Raw genomic sequence first — 18247 nt, 5'->3', positions numbered from 1 at the left:
AAGACCAGGCTTCCTAGTCAAGTAGAACTAATCACTTTAGAGATATAAAAAGAGCACATTAGGCCCAGAGACGAGGAAGTACAAAAGGGGGAGAGAGACAGATTACCCATGAAGATTGCCAAAGAACCGAGGAGCAAAGATTTTCTCCAGGTGCAAATAGTGAGAGATGTCCCCCTTAGAAAGCTGGTGCCTGAATTTGGAATTCTAGCCCCCTACACAGTAAGGAAATAAATCTCTGTTAAAGTCACTCATGTGTGCTATGTTGGCTACAGGGTCACTAAGAAACTATGACACTGTGTGAAAGGGAATACTAACACCCCTTGCTGTCACACTGATGTTAAGGGATTTGATCACCGTGTTGACTGGTAATTTGAATAGTATTTGAACTCTGTGTGTTTGATGTCATAGCCTATGTTCTTAACCACAGGAGATGACTGGGACCCAAGTCTGGTAGTTCTGAAGTGAGTCTTCTTTCTACCCTATCAGTTGACCTTTCGTGACAGATGGGGCAGAACAAGCAGGGATTCAGGAATGTGCTATGAACGTGAGCTCAATGAGGTGTCAATCCGAGCAGGCATCCGGAGGTAGAGGAATGGAAGAGGATCTGAAGAAAATGCAGGATGCAGAGTTGGACTTGTCCTTTACACATGGCTCCCCAAAGGGTTTCTGGGAGCCAGGGTGTGAGCAGACGACATGCATGACCTTACCTCATAGCACATGAAAATACCCAAAGGTCTGGTGGGCTTGATCCGGACGCCAATATTTCCTTCAGTGTTGGGAGGCAGGATATTGCCCTTTTCATCAATGATCTGGAACAAGAAGTCTGTGAGTCCCACCTTGCAGGGTTTCCCCACCACACTTTTCCCAGTCAGGCAGCTCCCGACTCATTCACGTGATATCAATGAGAATGATGGCAGGAGGGATAGTGGTGGAGAAGCCCTAATGAAAATATAATCAAATGGTTAAAAGTTTTTGAAATCATCAAATGGTGAAATCTCAAGTCATGGGTCTACTTGGTATATGAACTATGTTGTTGTTCCTTGACATCAAACATGGACATGTAATTTTTATAATTGTTTTTCCTGCTAGAGGATATTTTCTAGGAAAATTGAAGGTACCAGTTGTTGGAAAGGTGTTAGTACTACGTCCAGGTACTTTGTTCCTGTATGTTGTGGGTGATGCCTCTGGTCTCTAGGGTACGTTTCATTGTGCCCACAACACTGCAATTCTCAATGGAAACCTCCATGGGAAACTGAGCAAAATACAGGGAGAGAGGAGGAAGGACAATGTGGCAGGGAAACATGACAGGCTATGACATCTGGTGCTGCCTATGGTCCAACCTCAGGTAAACTCTAGTCATTCTTTGCCAATGTAGTTGGATCAGACCTGGATATCAAAGGGCAAGATGGCCTTTCCCATGGAACCTGGCTTGATCTTCATTCCCCTTAGAGTAGCGCACAGTATGCCCTGTTGAAAAGAAGATTAGAATTGGCAAAAAGTTCAAGTTGGTTGCCAAGCAGCAAGAATCATACACAACATCCTTCTCTTCACAGATGCCATTTCTTTAAATTAAATAGTTAAAAAATTTATTAAAGAAATCATTTTATTGGGGGCTCATGCAACTCATCACAATCCATCCATACATCCATTGTGTCATCCAAATTTGTACATTTGTTGCCATCATCATTCTCAAAACATTTGCTTTCTACTTGAGCCTTTGGTATCAACTCCTCAATTTTACCCTCCCTCTCCAGCCCCTTCCTTCACGAACCCTTGATAACTTATAAATTATTATTATTTTGTCATGTCTTACACTGTCCGACATCTCCCTTCACCCACTTTTCTGCTATCCGTGCCCCAGGGAGGGGGTTATATGTAGATCCTTATGATCGGTTTCCCCTTTCTACTCCACTCTCACCACTGGTCCTAAGGGGCTCATCTGCCCTGGATTCCATGTGTTTTCAGTTCCTATCTATACCAGTGTACATACTCTGGTCTAGAGATTTGAAAGGTAGAATCGGGATCATGATAGTGGGGGTGGGTGGTGGGTTGTGGTGGGGAGGAAACATTTAGGAACTAGAGGAAAGTTGTTTGTTTCATTGTTGCTACACTGCACCCTGACTGGCTCATCTCCTCCCTGAGACCCTTCTGTAATGGGATGTCTAGTTGCCTAGAGATGGGTCTTTGGGTGCCCACTCCCCACTCCCCTCATTCACAATGATATGATGTTTTGTTCTTTGATGCCTGATACCTGATCTCTTTGACACCTTGTGATTGCACAGGCTGGTGTGCTTCATCCATGTGGGCTCTTTTGCTTCTCAGCTAGATGGCCACTTGTTTATCTCTAAGTCTTTAAGACCCCAGACACTTTAACTTTTGATAGCCAGGCACTATCAGCTTTCTTCACCACATTTGTTTATGTACCCACTTTGTCTTTAGCGATCGTGTTGGGAAGGTGAGCATCATGGAATGCCAGTTTAATAGAACAAAGTATTCTTGAATTGAGGGGAGGCCCAATATCTATCTGCTACCTTCATCCTAAATCTATAAATATATGCACATAGATCTATTTCCCCATCATCATATATAAATATATTTACATATGTGCATGCCTGTATTTAGACCTTTATAAATGTCCTTTGCCTCCTAGTTCTTTCCTCTATTTCCTTTGACTTTCCTCTTGTCCCACTATCATGCTCAGCCTTCGTTGGGTTTCAATAATTCCTCTCAGTTACATTGCCCTTAGTCAAGCCCTACCAGGCCTCCTACACTCTCCTTGCCACTGATTTTGGATCACTTGTTGTTACCTTCTCCCTGGGTTTGCTAACACCCACTTCCTTCCCCCACCTTTCCCTCTCCCATGTTCCTCCCGAGTTCATCCTGTTGTTTTCTCCTCCAGATTGTTTATACAACGTATCTTATCTAGATAGACCTTCAGAGATAATAATATGCACAAAAACAAGACAGAGCAAAACAAAGCATTGATATTGCGGGGGAATAGACCAGCTATCCCGCATCAAGCTGGGTCCGAAATGAGGCGTGCGGATGAAAGGAAAATAAAGAGCTATGTACAAAGCATGGGATCAGAGGACCCCAATCTGATGGACTGAAGTCTCGTGTATAAATGAAGCTTGGTTTTTATACTCTTCTTACACAAGGGAATTGGTTACAAAACAAACATCAAAGAACTTAAACATTCCTAAACTCTTATCTATGCAAATGTTACTTAACTACTCACAGTTTCTTAACCTTAGAATAAGAAAACACTAGGTTCAAGGACAATCACACGGATATGCAGGATTCAAGAGAGCCTTAAAGAGATCATAAATATGGGCCTCTACTCAAGCACTCCCTCAATGTATGAATACTTTCGTTTATTAAATTGGTACTCTGTGATGCTCACTCTCCCGACACAACGGCTGGAGCCAAAGTGGGTGAACAAGTAAATGTGGTGAAGAAAGCTGATGGTGCCCGGCTATCAAAAGAGATAGTGACTGGGGTCTTAAAGGCTTGAAGATAAACAAGCGGCCATCTAGCTCAGAAGCAACAAAGCCCACATGGAAGAACACACCAGTCTGTGTGAGCGAGTGATCCCAAAGGGATCAGTTATCAGGCATCAAAGAACAAAAAATCATCATATCATTGGCTGCACACCTCCATGATAGGATCGCTGAAGACAAATGGGTGCATAAGCAAATGTGGCGAAGAAAGCTGATGGTGCCCGGCTATCAAAAGTTAAAGTGTCTGGGGTCTTAAAGGCTTGAAGATAAACAAGCGGCCATCTAGCTCAGAAGCAAAAAAGCCCATATGGAAGAAGCACACCAGCCAGTGCGATCACAAGGTGCCAAAGGGACCAGGTATAAGGCATCATGCAAAAAAAAAAAAAAAAAGAATGTGTGTATATATATATAGATATATATACAACTATGATAAAATAATCTAATTACATCTGCCATAATCAAGTTTATCCTACTCTCTGTCTGACAGCGAGGCTATTCCTGGACTATGGTCAGACAGAGAGGGTTCACCATTAATCTGTGTATGGACCCTGAAAATGGATTTTGGGTTCTTACTGTCACCCACAACCTTCTGAAAAAAAGGGTATTCACAATGCCAGCTCTTTCACCATCTTACCCTTCCATACTTTGGATTTGGAATTAATTATTTATCATCCTCGGATCACACAGGCTTGTGTGCTTCCTGCATGTGGACTTAGTGACTGCTTCACTTAAATAGCTTCTTGTTTGAAGATAATCTTTAAGACCCAAGATGCTGTTCTTTTTGATAGCTGGGCACCAGCAAATGCAGTTTGATGCTGCACGAGAACTTTTGTTGGGAATTAACAAGGTCTGGGTTCTCTCACATTTGCCTTAGTGGACATTTACTATAGCCACCATGGGCTGGCCCTGTACTAGATACTGGCTACAGAGTCCTCAGGAGCTCATAGCTTGGTATGGAGGCACAGAAGGAAACAGAGGTGCAGAAGTAGGGACTGCAGGCATGTTCTGTGGGATGTAGGTAGTCACCACATGTTGAGAATATGCTAGTTTGCCAAGGAGAAGCCATGGCTCTTTTAACAAACATTTACCAGGTGCTGTGAGATAGTGACAGGAATTTTGAAATGACTTCTCCGGGCTACGTTGAGGATCTGATTGTTCTTGCTGTTTCCACTGTTAGCAATGCCCCCATCACAATCCACTGATAACTAAAAGTTGGCAGTTCGAATCCACCAGCTACTCTACAGAGAAAATACCTGCTTATTTTCTCCCCTGAAGATTACAGGCAAGAAAATTCTTTGGGGGGCATGGAAGGAAAGGCTATCTCTGCTGTACGTGCAAGACAGAAACTGCATGATGACATTAGTAGGTATAGAAGTGCTTTGAGAAATGAAGACGCATCGGATATAAGGGAATATTCTGTGGTAGCAGAAGTGTGATGTAAAGGGACTGGCTGTTCTTTCCCCCTACATTGCCAAACACCAACTGTGAGGCACTCAAGGTCAGCACCTGTGTCTGTCCTGGAAGCAGTCAGCTGACCATGTTTTTGACCGGCAAAAGTCTATCAGAGAAGTGCAAGGGGCCTTCAAAAGTCTGTGGGAGAAATTCCATGATCTTTCATTAATCATTTTTCAGGGACACTTTGAAGCCTCCTCATATGTGACCTGGGTGTAAAGCAGCGATTTCGCGACAGGGTCTGAGATTGGAGTCACCCATGCATCAACCAGAGGGATCGCAGGAAGATGGAGGGCAGCATCACAAAGGAATTAGAAAAAATTTTGAGAGACACACTCCAATCCTATCACTGGTTAAATCCTTGAGGTTTGAGACACCCACATGACATCCTTTAATTCCTGGACAACCCGCGGACTCATTGACCTTGGGGATTACAATGTGTGTGCAGTTTTGATGTTGACAGCAAGCCACGCCCCCCCCCCCCCCCCCCCCCCCCCCGCCATCCTGCTTGCATCCTAAACTGGAGTATCCTCCCACACGAGTCTCTGTGATTGGTGCCCCGGGGAGGGATGGGGGAGTGGCCAGAGCTTGGTGGTGGTGGTCCTGTTAACTAGAAACAGCCTCCTCTTCCACAGCATTCTTGGGTTCCCTGAGCTGGTGATCACAGGCACAAAGGCAAAATATCCTGAGACCCCTTTTAAAGTTTTTGTCCAACACAACGGCCCCTTGATAAGCTGATGAGTCATGAGTTACTTTTCTGCAAATTGATTTCTGTCAATTCCGCCCACAGCTATGGAGCCTTCCATATGCTTTCATCAAGGTGTGTACATAGGAGAACCTCTGCGCACACTTGTGGCCTGTCCAATTCCAAGGCTGAGCATACCCAGTCTGAAGCAGAAGCACTCTGTCCACCTACCGTTTCCGACTGTCCGTAGATTTCATGGATAACCATGCCTGTCTCTTTTTGCCACTTGTCCTGCTCTTCAGGCAACAGAGCCTCCCCGCCAGTACTGCAGTGCTCCAAGGCTGGGAACCTGAGGCTTAGGGTGTGCAAGGAATTACCAGATCTCAGCAAGGGCCTGGGAGCTTCTGCCCCAGGCCTAATTGCATTAAGAGCAAACACAGTTTTGTAATCTGAATTAGCCATCCTCCCCGCACCCCTTTATCTTAATGTCTGGGCATTTTACCAAGGGTCCATGCCAAGTAGGTGAGGTGAGGGATAGGACTTCAGGCACACACTAGAATGATAATAGAACAATATTGCTTACTAGGGAGGTTAGTCCTGGAAGAAGTACGAGCAGAGTGCTCCTTGGAGGCAAGAATGGCAGGGTTTTGTCTTATATACTTTCAATACGTTATCAGGAGGGACTGGTCCCTGGAGGACAGCAGTGTGGGGGAGGAATTGCAGAGAAGAGTTGTCAGTAGCAGCATCGAGAAAAGGGCTTTTAGAAGTAGCAGAAAAATCTGAACTGTATTTGCAGTAGTTTTCTAGGTACAACATGTGCTATCATCTATAAAGGATCCCAAAACAAGCTCAAAATAATGATGAAATGCTTTGAAGAAAATGAGGGATTTATTGGTGTCTGAGCACCAGCTGGGCAGAGGCAGGCCAGATCTTGTGGGTAAGGGATTGACAAGGCATCTGGGTCATCTTTTCACTTTCCCTATCTTCTTGTATTATCCAGAGGTAAGAGCATGGAACCCGAAGACTGGGATGCTTATTACAAGGTGGGCAGCTCAGACCCAATAGCCACTCCTCTGGAGAAAGATAGACTGTCTGCTCCCAGGCTTGGAAACCCAACAGAGCAGTTCCACTCCGCTCAATATAGAGTCACCATGAGCCCCAAATCCACTCAAAGGCAGTGAGTTTAGGTGCTGTTTTTGGTTTGTTTGTTTTATTTTCATGAAGGTATTAATTAAACTTGATTTTGAGATTCTTACATCTAAAATAATGGTAACTGTGATGTTTGAAGTTCAACTCTAGTCACTTCTACTTCAGACTCTCTAAAAGATACATAAATATCCCCGAGGGTTCAAAGAGTAGATTTCAGTTTGGCTAAAAATGAACACATAGGGAAATTTAAAAAAATCCAATCAATATGATCACACTATATACACACACCAGATTTTAGTGAAGCGTTATTCAACAAGAGTTTAATGTAGCCAGTATTCATCAGTCTCTCCAAAGTGGATAGTACCAAAATGTCATTTAATGGTAAACCATAAAAATGGACTGTCATTGTGCCGATTCTGACTCATAGTGAGCCCAATAGGAGAGAATAGTGGGTTCAAACTGCTGGCCCTGTGTTTAGCAGCTCCATTATAACTGTGCTACTTTCATAACATACAGTAGTCCTCAGCAATGAAAATTAACTACCTGTACATTCAACAGCATGGATGCGCATTACAAGCATCATGCTGAACAAGAGAAGCCATGGATAACAGAGTAACATATGATGCATATATAAGCATCAGTACATAGGTGTTTAGGACCATTCCTTTAGGAGGTGAAATGCAAAGCAAAATAAGGAAGGGAATCATTGGGAACTAAGTGAATATTGTGAAATAACAAAACTATTTTTTAAAGAATACAATTACAAGATTGGAAGGCTCACTGAGTATTTTTTTTGGGGGGGGTTCTCTGAGCCCTGCTTCAATAAACTAATTTGATCGATGACGATCATCCTCAATACTTACAACACACACGTACACAGACATGCAGGCACACAGACAGGGACTACCTTCTAAGAACCCAAGGAGAAAACAGCCAGATCGCCATCGCTCCCAGCCACTCTTCCTTACCTGGTGAATTTCTGCTGCAAAATCGTGCGATAAATGGCCGGTGCTCCAAGGAACTGGGTGATGGGGTACTTGAAGCATGTCTGAGAAATGAGAAAAGAAGGAATTGCAATTTATAATCAGGATCAAAACTGTTAGTTATAACCATTTGGCTCTCGCCTTGTAGGGAATCCCATTTATCCTGTTGTTATTGTACTCAATGTCTGTATATTGAGCATGAACTTTAAACCTGGCATTGGACCAGGTACTCCTGAAGAAAGCAAGAAGACCATGACAAGTTCCCAACTTTTAGGGAGAGTAGGAAAAAAATGGAGGGAACAGAGAAGGACTCAGACGACAATACGACATCCAAGAAATAGCAGGAGAGATCTTTGCACACTCTTCTGGAAAAGACATTAAAATGCAACGATCATTGACTGAGTCAACTCCCAGTTAGAGTGACCCCAGGTATACCAGAAAAAACTGTGGCCCCTAGGATTTTTCGGTTTATTTGAACAAAATTCAGATAGCACACCATCTGACTGCTTAACAGCGACATCATTCATGTTGAGAACTTGTCACCACTCTGTGGATTTTTAATTGCTGATGTTTGAAAAGTCAATTGCCTGCCTTTTCCTTTGAAAGACATTTGGCGTGGTTAGTAGCTCAGTAGATTCACGATTGGTATCATCCAGGGACTTTACACGTTATCTAAATGAGCTAGCAACCAGAATTAAGGGGCCTTGAACTTTATCTGGTCGTTTTAATTTCTCAAAATATATGTTCCAGGTCTCAGGTCTACAGTGTCTAACCTATCAGTCTAGGGAAGGGCCTATGACATAGTGATTGTGATTCAATGCTCCCCATTGCGAGATACCCAGAAATAGTATAACATAAGGCTCAGCAACATCTTTGTTAAGTAAAATATTTCTCAGGAATATTTTGGCCTTGAGACATTGGTTTCTTCCAAGAGTTTGTTGATACTGAAAGGCTATTCTGCTTACCTCTACAATGACCTTGGGGTCAAACTGGGGTAGATGATGGATAAATAGTGTAGCCCCAGCTGTCCATGGTTCCACGAGGGCCCCTATAGTAGCCAAAATCCAGCCCGGGTCTGACAGGCACCAGATGGTATCCGATGGCTTCAGCTGTAGCAATTTCCTGCTGGCTCCAAAACACAGTGATCTCAGAGGTGTGATGGGACCTTGGGACCAGCGGTGTCTGGGTAAACTCTACCTCTCTCACCCCAGTTCAAGTAGTCTGGGTAGGCCTGCAGATCTAGCCCCATGCCCAGCTCCCAAAGGTATCCTGCTAATTAAGTAATCATATTTCCCTGGTCACATGCAACCCAAACTGGCGCTATTGTGTTCTTTTCGACTTTTGCAGGGAAGCTGGGACCCAATATTTGGTTCTTTAGCTAGGATAGAATCTGGTATAGCCATAACCTCAAGCGATGTTGCCGGTTTACTGTGGACTATAAGGGATGGGACTTCCTCATAAGGATGTTAACATGGCAGGACCAGAGCAGAGCATGGAGAGATGAAAATAGAATCCAGAGGCCACCCAGACAAGTCTAGAGTCAAATCCTAGACTTCTCTGTTTCAGGAGCCAATGCCTTCCTTTATTCTCTCCTCGACCTAACTGTATTTTGGTGTTTCTGTCATTTGCAATGGACAGAGAGTCCTAACTAATATACTACCATGACAAGGGAGTAAAAGCACCGATCTGAAGGCAATCATTTATCCATGGTTGGGAGGTAGTGTGGGGAATGTCTCTTATTTCCTCAGTCTACTCATATAGCCTCTGAGGGATTTCATGAGGAGACACAAATCTCCCGTGTGGGCTATGTTTTAAGGAGGTTTGCTGTTTGTGGAATGGGGCTTTGATGGGTCATCCACACACCTGCATCCTATGTCCTTTAACATTGCACCACACCCACAGGAAATTGCTAGATCCAAGGGAGAAGCACCCTTCTTCCAGAGTTACTACCTCCCTCAACTACCCATTGGACGGAATATACTTTCTGGGATGTGAGTCAGGAGACCCCATGTGCTACACAGTAGAATTGGGCTCCATTAATTAGCCCCCAAACCACTGCCCACAAGAAATCTTTGCTGAACTCTGCTCTGGTTTATTAATTTAGAAGATATTTAGGTCTGGTCTGAATAGTATCAGCTTTGGAACAGAGTGAGAATTGAAGAGATTTGATTAACTGACTGTCCCTGAGGTGGTTTACTTTAGGAACATGACTTAGGGTAGGGTTTGCTCCTAGGTGTGTCTCCTCAAGCAGCTTCCTGTCTGGAAATCCATCTCTGACTTGCCATTAATTCTGGAAAGGAAGGGGCCTGTCACCTCAGGTCTCAATGCCTGAACCCATCTTACCCAACCACTTGGAGACACTTACAAAGAAATGGCATATTGATGTGCAACACACACATGCACACACATCTTCACAACCTATTCCTATCTACACATTCCTCATAGCAGTGCGTGTACACACACACACACACACACACACACACACACACACACACCATCTATGTGACAAATGTCTACAACCTTCATATGGGCATATCTTTCTTTTCTACACAAATACTGACAAACACACAAACCACCCCAAATCTATGAGGCAGTCTCTAAGTTAATGTCTTCTTTCCTACCTTGAAGTCATGGAGGATCGTAAGGCAAGTCCATGGTTGTGTTTTGCCATCTTGGGGGATCCTGTGGTCCCACTGGTGAAGACGATAGCCATTGGGTCTACGGTCTTTGACTTAATACAGGAGTGTTTGGGGGAGGCTAATCTGCAAAGGGATATAAGAAAAAAGGAGAAAAGTCATACAAACTATTTTTCCAGCCTCTGGATGAGCAAAGGAAACAATAGGAGTTTGGAGTTAGGAAACCAACGGTTTGCAATACTGAGGGAAAGCAGTTTTGGTCTTAGGCCTCTGACTGACGTCATGTGTAATTTGGATAAATGGGTTGCCATTTCTTCATTTAGAAAAAGGTGGGGTGGGGGGGGAGAGTGATTTGAAGGAAAAAAAAATGAGCAAACACTTAAGTATAACCTACTACAGCCCAGGCAATGTTCTAAGTAGTGTACAATTAGGAACTCATTTACTCTACGGAGCAACTCTAAGATGATCACTTTTATCACTCCAGATGAGAAAGGGGTTAGATAGCTTGCCTGACAATATAGCATAGCAAGTGGTAGGGCTGTCAAACCCAGATAGTCTGACCTTCAACCTTGGAGCTTCCCATCCCTTGGCTGCCACTTTCCCAGTATTTGGGAGCAGATGATTTCTCCCACCTTCTGCAGAAAACACAGACAGTAAGTGATCAGAAACTCACTTGATCAGTGACCGCAAGTCTCGCCACCCATCCCGGTGGTGGTCAGACACCAGGAGCTTATGTTTCAAGGAGGGACACTCAGAAGCCACAGAGTCCACATGTGGAGCAAGGGTCTCCGTGGTCACAATGCCCTTAGCTTGAGACTTTTGTAGTCGGTAGAGAATGTCCTTGGCTGTCATCTGAGTGGTCCCTGGGATGAAGATGATCCCTGGGGATGGAAAAGGAACTGCTTGCTTGATGGTATTCTTTTACATTCAAGACTCCCAGGCCTGCTTGTCTCCAGAGAAACACCCTTAGTCTCCCAGTGCAGAGATGTGCAAAGGACCAGGAACATTAGTACCACTTAGGAACAGGTTTGAAGTGGAAAATCTCAGGCTCTGCCCCAAACTTACAGAATTAGAATTTGCATTTTAGTAAGAATTTGCATTTGGGTGATTCCCACAGACACTGACATTTGAAAGCCCTGTCCTATCTTCTTGTATTGTAGATGGGCTCATCCAGAAGATAGGGGGCCCCTACTTTTCTTTCCTTTACACTTGACCTGGGAATGAATATGCATGCATGTATATGATGGAAACATCAGGATTTGCTGCATCTGTGCCCCCCATATTTATCCTTGTACTTATCTTCCTAGAAGTCTTGGTGTTCTCTTGAATCTACTCTCTTCCTTCATTTCTCATATCCAGCTCATTGGTATCCATACTGTCCTGTGTCCTTTCCCACCTTTCTTTCTATCTCCATCACCCCCAATTAAATCAGACCATTGGGTACCAAACTGGACTCTACTATTTGGTATCCTTATCAGAATATCCCATACCATTTGCTCCACCCAGGCACTCCAGATTATTAAAAGAGAGCTGAGAGATGCTTCCTTATGAAAGAATGCTAACTTTAAATTTAAAAAGGGGCTTGCTTTAATAAACAGAGAGAAGGCCAAAAATAGAAAACCAGCACTGAAGGCCTCCCTAGTTCAATCATTGGATGCAATATGAGAGGAGAACCGTCTCCTCACAGGTACACCACTAATTACAGAGGGGACAAAGTGCCCTTCCAACAGAGAAATCCGGTGGACACACATTTAACCAGGTAACTAAGCAACAGCACTGATTATGATGCTGCTCCTTTCAGGCCCCCCTCCTTATGTTCCTCACCATACTCTGTAATGGCTAAACTCCCTTAGCCAAAAATTAATCTGAAATCAGTTTTGGCAACCTCTGACGGCACACTCCAGTGATGCTTGGCTCCAGGGAGGTGCAAGCCTTCACTAGTGACTAGATCTGTCAGTAGACCTCTTCTTCAGCAAAGGCATTTTCAACCTTGGAAACCAGCATCTGAATAGGATTTAAAGGTGGCAGATTGTAAGGGAGAGTGGAGGGCACGGAGATGCCCCAGCAAGAGAGAGAAGAACTTCGTGGTGAATTCAAATTAAATCATGTACAAGAAATAGTATTTTTCACACTCTAGACGACCTGGTATTGCATAACTAATACGAGTAAAATTAGGCTTGCTTCAAATAGGTGTGTGTACTGTGAACATTTGACTTTAGAAAATGCATAACAGTTGAAGCAAGTCAGCATGCAGCCCATGAGCGTGTGTTCATGGAAACTTGTCTTATTTTGGGTTTGATTCAATTAAAAAGCAAAACAAAAACTAAGATAAAATTTTATTGCTGACCACATAGCCCAATATACCTTTGGAGATGAGAACAGTGACCATCAGAAGGCTCCTTAGAGAAGTTGGATGAGATGAAAAAGAAAGTCTTTATAGACAAATAAAAGTAGTCTAAGACTACAATGTACTATAGGCCAGTAGATCAAGAGCAGAAGCAGAGTAACTTGTCTTTCCACAAAAGGAGGAGAAGATCCTTTGTGCAAGTCCTCTAGTCTTCCGGGACTAAATTTCCTCCCTCCCCATCAGGTGGGATTCCTGCCCTTAGCTCCACTGACCTTAGTGGCCCAACTCTTGGATTCTATAAAGCCAGAGGTAGATTGGAATCCTTAAGGATAGCACATTCTTACCATACACGATGAACGGGTTGTCTTTCAGTCAGGCTGTAAACCCCTCTTAAGGGCTGTACCATTTTAGAAAACTACTGGCAAGGGAGGAGATTAATGGGTCCAGATGATTTGGGTCCATGGTCCATTCTCAACCTCTGATTGGTATAACTGGAAAAACAGTGTTATTCCTTACCAAGAAAATCCAAAAAAATATATATGGCTTGGATGACTCAATATTTCAAACACATAGCTCTCATTGAGTGCACCGTGTTGTTGTTGTGCTTAAGTGCTTTCAAGTTGGTTTTGACCCATAGTGGACCAATGGACAACTGACTCAAACACTTCTGAGTGCTGCACCATCCTCATGATTGTTCCCCTGCCTATTGTTGTATCAGGGTCTTATGCCCTCATTGAAGCCCTTCTTCTTCATCGCCACCCCTCCACTTTCCCAAGCATGCTGCCCTTCTCCAGGGACTGGTCTATCCTGACAATATGTCCAAAGTGTATAAGATGAAGTCTTGCTAACCTTGCCTTCAAGGAGCACTCTGTCCATACTTCTCCCAAGACAACTTGGCTTGTCTTTTTAGCACTCCATGGTATTTTTAGCAGTCCATGGTATTTTTAATATTCTTCCCCAGCACCACCATTCAAAGGTATTTCAAATGGATCTTCCCACTGCTAGAAGTTGCATTTTAAGTATAGAAAAAATGGAGAGATTGAGCACAAATAGGAAGGCATTCACAAGATGTGAGTCCAAGCTGAGGTGTTGGTTGCAGATCTTGGGAACTGAGGGCATACATGAGGAAGAGCCTGAAATCAAGGGCAGAGAGGTCTTGGCCCCACAGGGATATCTCAAAACAAACAAACAAACAAATGCCTTGAATTAGGCATGTGAATGTCTGAACCACAAGCCAAGATCTGAGGGCTGTTCTCACCTCATAGTCCCCCTCAAATAAGAATAATTTGATTCAGATCGAAGGAAACGCTGGACCAATTCTACCATTCCGACCTCCGCTTGAGCTCCTGTTCAAAGTCAATGTCGGTAGAGAGTAAACTCTCTGCTTGGTATTGGAGCCACGTGTTCTATTCGGACGACACCAAAAGGGCCATTATCAAAAGACAAAGCACAGATTTTCCAGGCCACCAGAAAGCTGGTTGTAAAAAGGTTCCTTAAACCTACGAGTTGTGCTTTGGAAGCAAACAGCTGGAGTCTGGCTTCTGATACATGCCTGAATGCCCGATTCCTCTGCTGAGACACGATCTCCTAGCAAAATTCAATGCAAAAAACTATCTTTGAAACAGATAGAGGTGCACTTTTGGTGCTCCAAGACTGATATGGAAAGTCTAGGCTACTTGCTAAACATGCCTAAGTCCCAGGTCGTTGCCACCCCCAAGCAGCATATCCGAGAGACACTGGTTCCATCCAGGAACTGGACTGGAGAAAAACTTGGACTTGCCCAACTTTCTTATTTGTGTTTGTTCACCTTCTAACTAACCTCTAGCCACCCAAGAGGAAGCAATAGCACTTTGCAGCTAGAGGCAAAACAGAACTACAGGCTGTGGTTTGTGGATCTTTGAAACGTGGTCATACCTGACTTTGCCATTCTTCTTTTAATACCCGTATCCTGCTAACCCAGTACTTAAATCCGAATATTGGCTCCCACAATGAAAGAATATCTGCTGAGAATCAGGTAGTGAAAACAATCCACAAAGTAGTGTCAAATTTTGTTGGCTATCATTCTTCTGGACTGCACACTTGATTTAAAATATCCCCTTCATTAAAAAATCATTTTATTGGGGGCTCGTACAACTCTTATCACAACCCATAAATACATCCATTGTGTCAAGCACATTTGTACATTTGTTGCCCACATCATTTTCAAAACATTTGCTTTCTACTTGAGCCCTTGGTATCAGCTCCTCATTTTGCCCCTCTCTTCCCGCTCCCTCCTCCCTCATGAATCCTTAGTAATTTATAAATTATTATTATTTTGTCATGTCTTACACTGTCTGACATCTCCCTTCACCCACTTCTCTGTTGTCCATCCCTCAAGGAGGGGGTTATATGTAGATCTTTGTAATCAGTCCCCCCTTTCTACCTCACCTTCTCTCCACACTCCTGGTATCGCCACTCTCAGCACTGGTCCTGAAGGGATCATCTGTTCTGGATTTCCTGTGTTTCTAGTTCCTATCTGTACCAGTGTACATCCTCTGGTCTAGCCAGATTTGTTAGGTAGAATTGGGATCATGATATTGGGGGGCAGGGGGAGGAAGCATTTAGGAACTAGAGGAAAGTTTTATGTTTCATCATTGCTACACATCATTGCACCCTGATTGGCTCAACCCCATGACCCTTCTGTAAGGGAATGTCCAGTTGCCCACAGATGGGTCTTGGGTCCCCTATCCCCTTCATTTTTGCATATCCTTACAAAGGATAAGTCAATAAATTTTTACTTTTGAGTGGGAGTTTCCTGACAAAAGACTCAGAAGACAATATTGCTGGACTCATCTATAGAGGTTCAAAGGCCCTTCCACCATCTTTAGAGTAAATTTATGTCAAAACTCAAGAAGCCTTACAACTAGTCAGCAATATCCTTCTTCAGTATGTGGATAGCCATCAAATCTAAAGAGGCCTTGGATGCAGATACTGTTTGAACTCTGAACTTTTTGGGTGTCCAAAGTCAAGGTTCAGATTTCCAAATCCATAGCTGAACAGTTGGGTTTTACTATAGTACAAGAACAGAGAGAACTGTTGGTAGATCAAAACGGTAAATTTTCTGCTACTATGTTGAGCCCAAGAGAGTTACAAGACTTCTTAGGAATGCCTTAGAGGTTTCTTTTTATTTTTATGAGAAGCAGGGGGTCTTCACTCGGCAACTAGGCCCATCAGCAAGAACAGCGGACTACTTCTCAAAGGGCATCAGCACTGTGGCCCGAGGATGGATTCTTTGCTTTCAGGCAGGCACTGCTACCTGTCTTCTCGAGGAAGCAGAGAAATTCAACCTTGGTTAACCCACCACTGTCTATACTCTACACTCGGTCCTCACCTTCCCAGAGCAGAAAGGGAGACCTGGCGATGATGAACTACTACTTACTGCCATTGAGTCAATTCTGACCTTGTCTTTCTCCTGTGATGATGGAAAGATGACCAAATACCAAGTTGTTGTTTTTTTCCTGGATAAGCCACAAGTGACATTAAAAACAGCTACCGATTTGAACCCAACTTCACTGATGCGCTCTCTAACTAAAAACCAACTGGAATGACTACATTCTCGTAACAGAAGAGATCTGTCCCAATGGGACAGACCTCACAGATGAGTCTCTGAACAACCCAGATGAAGAATATTTCATACCAAAGACTGGATATAGTATAGTAAATCCCACTTGTGTAATCGAAGCTGATGGAACTGTTTGGAAGGAAAGAATGCTTGTAATCTCTGAAAATAAGTCTGTCAAACATGTCTAGGTCATTATTCCACTCCTCCCAGCTAATACCCTCCCCAAGGAAGTGAGCATCGTACCCTGTGGAGGACACCAGAAAGAAGATTCAACCGTGGTGGAGGACCATGGACGGTGCTACCATGAAGACAGCAGCCTGGCACGCTGCTATCCTTGCGACTGTCAAAGATTCTGCCTCTAGGTGGTGCACTTTCTACATGTCTCCCTCTTTCCCTCAACTTTCCATTATGAGGATGAAAACGACCTTGGAGCAAATAAGTGAGGGGCCACCAAGGATCTCAGAGGATGGAAAACAACTGGTCCTGATCTCTACGAGCTTTCTTCATCCTGTCTGAAAGGAAGCCCATGGTTCCCCTCGTTACGAAAAGAACCACAACTGAAAACTCACTGCCCCTCAAGTTGGTTCTGACCCATAGCAACGTTCTGTGAACTTTTAAAGATCATAGCTCTGGATAGAGCCGACAGCTTCATTTTCCTTATGTGGCGTGATTGACAGGTATAAACTCTCAGCTTTGTAGTTCACAGCCTTATCCCACACTGTCCCCAGAGCTCTGAGGAAAAGGCACATTTGAATGTGTTTCTAAACATTTTATAGGTACTGGACCTAAAAGGGATGTGGTCATTGGGTGGTTTTATGTCAACTTGCCTTTATGGAGGGGTAGAGTTCAGCCTGTCAATCAGGACACAGAAGAAACTAGTAATCTCTCTCTCTCTCTCTCTCTCTCTCTCTCTCTCTCTCTCTCTCTCTCTCTCCCACACTCCCTCTTTCTCCCCCTCTACCAGCTCCAGGGGCAGGGCTGTAGGGGCCTTCCAATCCTGAGAGTTGTGAAAACCCTGCAGTGGTTCTATGAACCTTGGGTCCAAGAGACTCTGCACCCACCAGCCTGTGACCTTCCTGCTTCCCGGTTCACCCTTCTGCATCATTGGTCTTCAACCAAGGGGTGCTGGTGGTGTAGCCGTCACACATTGGGCTATGATCTGCATGGCTGGCAGTTTGAAACCACCAGCAACTCTGTGGGAGAAAGACTGGGCTTTCTCCTCTTGTAAACAGTCACACTCTAGGAAACCCACAGAAGGTTGCCGAGAGAGTCAGCACTGACTTGATGGCAGGGTTTTCGTTCGGTCTTCAGCTACGTGAGTCTGAAGAGAGACTGGCATCAGACTTAAGGATTTGAGTTGGACTGGGCTGGGATGCCTTTTTGATATAAAATTACTTCTTGGCATAAAACTCCTTTACATACAAGAGGGTACCACAAAAAAGGATTTTTAAAAAAGGCTATGTATTTAAATGATTTTTTTAACTAAACAACCTTATCACCTTCAAAGTATGCTCCATTGCATTTAATGCATTTGTCAAATCTATGATTCCATTCTTGGAAACATTTTTCAAACTCATCTGTTGGGGTGGCTGACAGCATCTCCCTTGTTTTTTATTTTTTCTTTACCTCCTCTCTGTCGTCAAATTGCTTGCATTTCATGTCCCTCTGCATTCGCAGAAATAAAAAGAAGTCACACAGAGCAAGGTCAAGTGAGTAAGGAGTGTGGGGCAAGAGAGGCATGATGTTTTTTTCCCCAAACTGGCCCACTGCGATGGCTGTGTGAGCAAGTGCATTGTTGTGGTGGCAAAACCAGTTCCCTGTCTGTCACAAATCAGCCCTTTTTGGTCACACACTGTGACAGAATCTTTTCAGAACCTCTAAATAGAACGCTTGA

At 43.8% G+C, this 18247-nt stretch overlaps 1 protein-coding gene across 1 annotated transcript in view; it reads right to left on the bottom strand.

Moving 5' to 3' along the window:
• The window catches only part of ACSM1 (acyl-CoA synthetase medium chain family member 1), a 63962-nt gene that overhangs the window by 24783 nt on the left and 20932 nt on the right, over positions 1 to 18247 (bottom strand). Inside the window, exons 3-9 of the mRNA XM_075528360.1 lie at positions 11079 to 11286; positions 10391 to 10531; positions 8735 to 8894; positions 7755 to 7834; positions 5869 to 5992; positions 1387 to 1467; positions 708 to 809 (exon numbers count right to left, since the gene is read on the bottom strand). Coding sequence (XP_075384475.1) covers positions 708 to 809; positions 1387 to 1467; positions 5869 to 5992; positions 7755 to 7834; positions 8735 to 8894; positions 10391 to 10531; positions 11079 to 11286 — 896 coding nt within the window. The remainder of the gene's footprint in view (positions 1 to 707; positions 810 to 1386; positions 1468 to 5868; positions 5993 to 7754; positions 7835 to 8734; positions 8895 to 10390; positions 10532 to 11078; positions 11287 to 18247) is intronic.

The sequence above is a fragment of the Tenrec ecaudatus genome, chromosome 12 (assembly GCF_050624435.1).
Source record: "Tenrec ecaudatus isolate mTenEca1 chromosome 12, mTenEca1.hap1, whole genome shotgun sequence".
Lineage (NCBI taxonomy): Eukaryota > Metazoa > Chordata > Mammalia > Afrosoricida > Tenrecidae > Tenrec > Tenrec ecaudatus.
The sequence above is the reverse complement of the archived record's forward strand: the minus strand, read 5'-3'. Positions and strand labels throughout refer to the sequence as shown.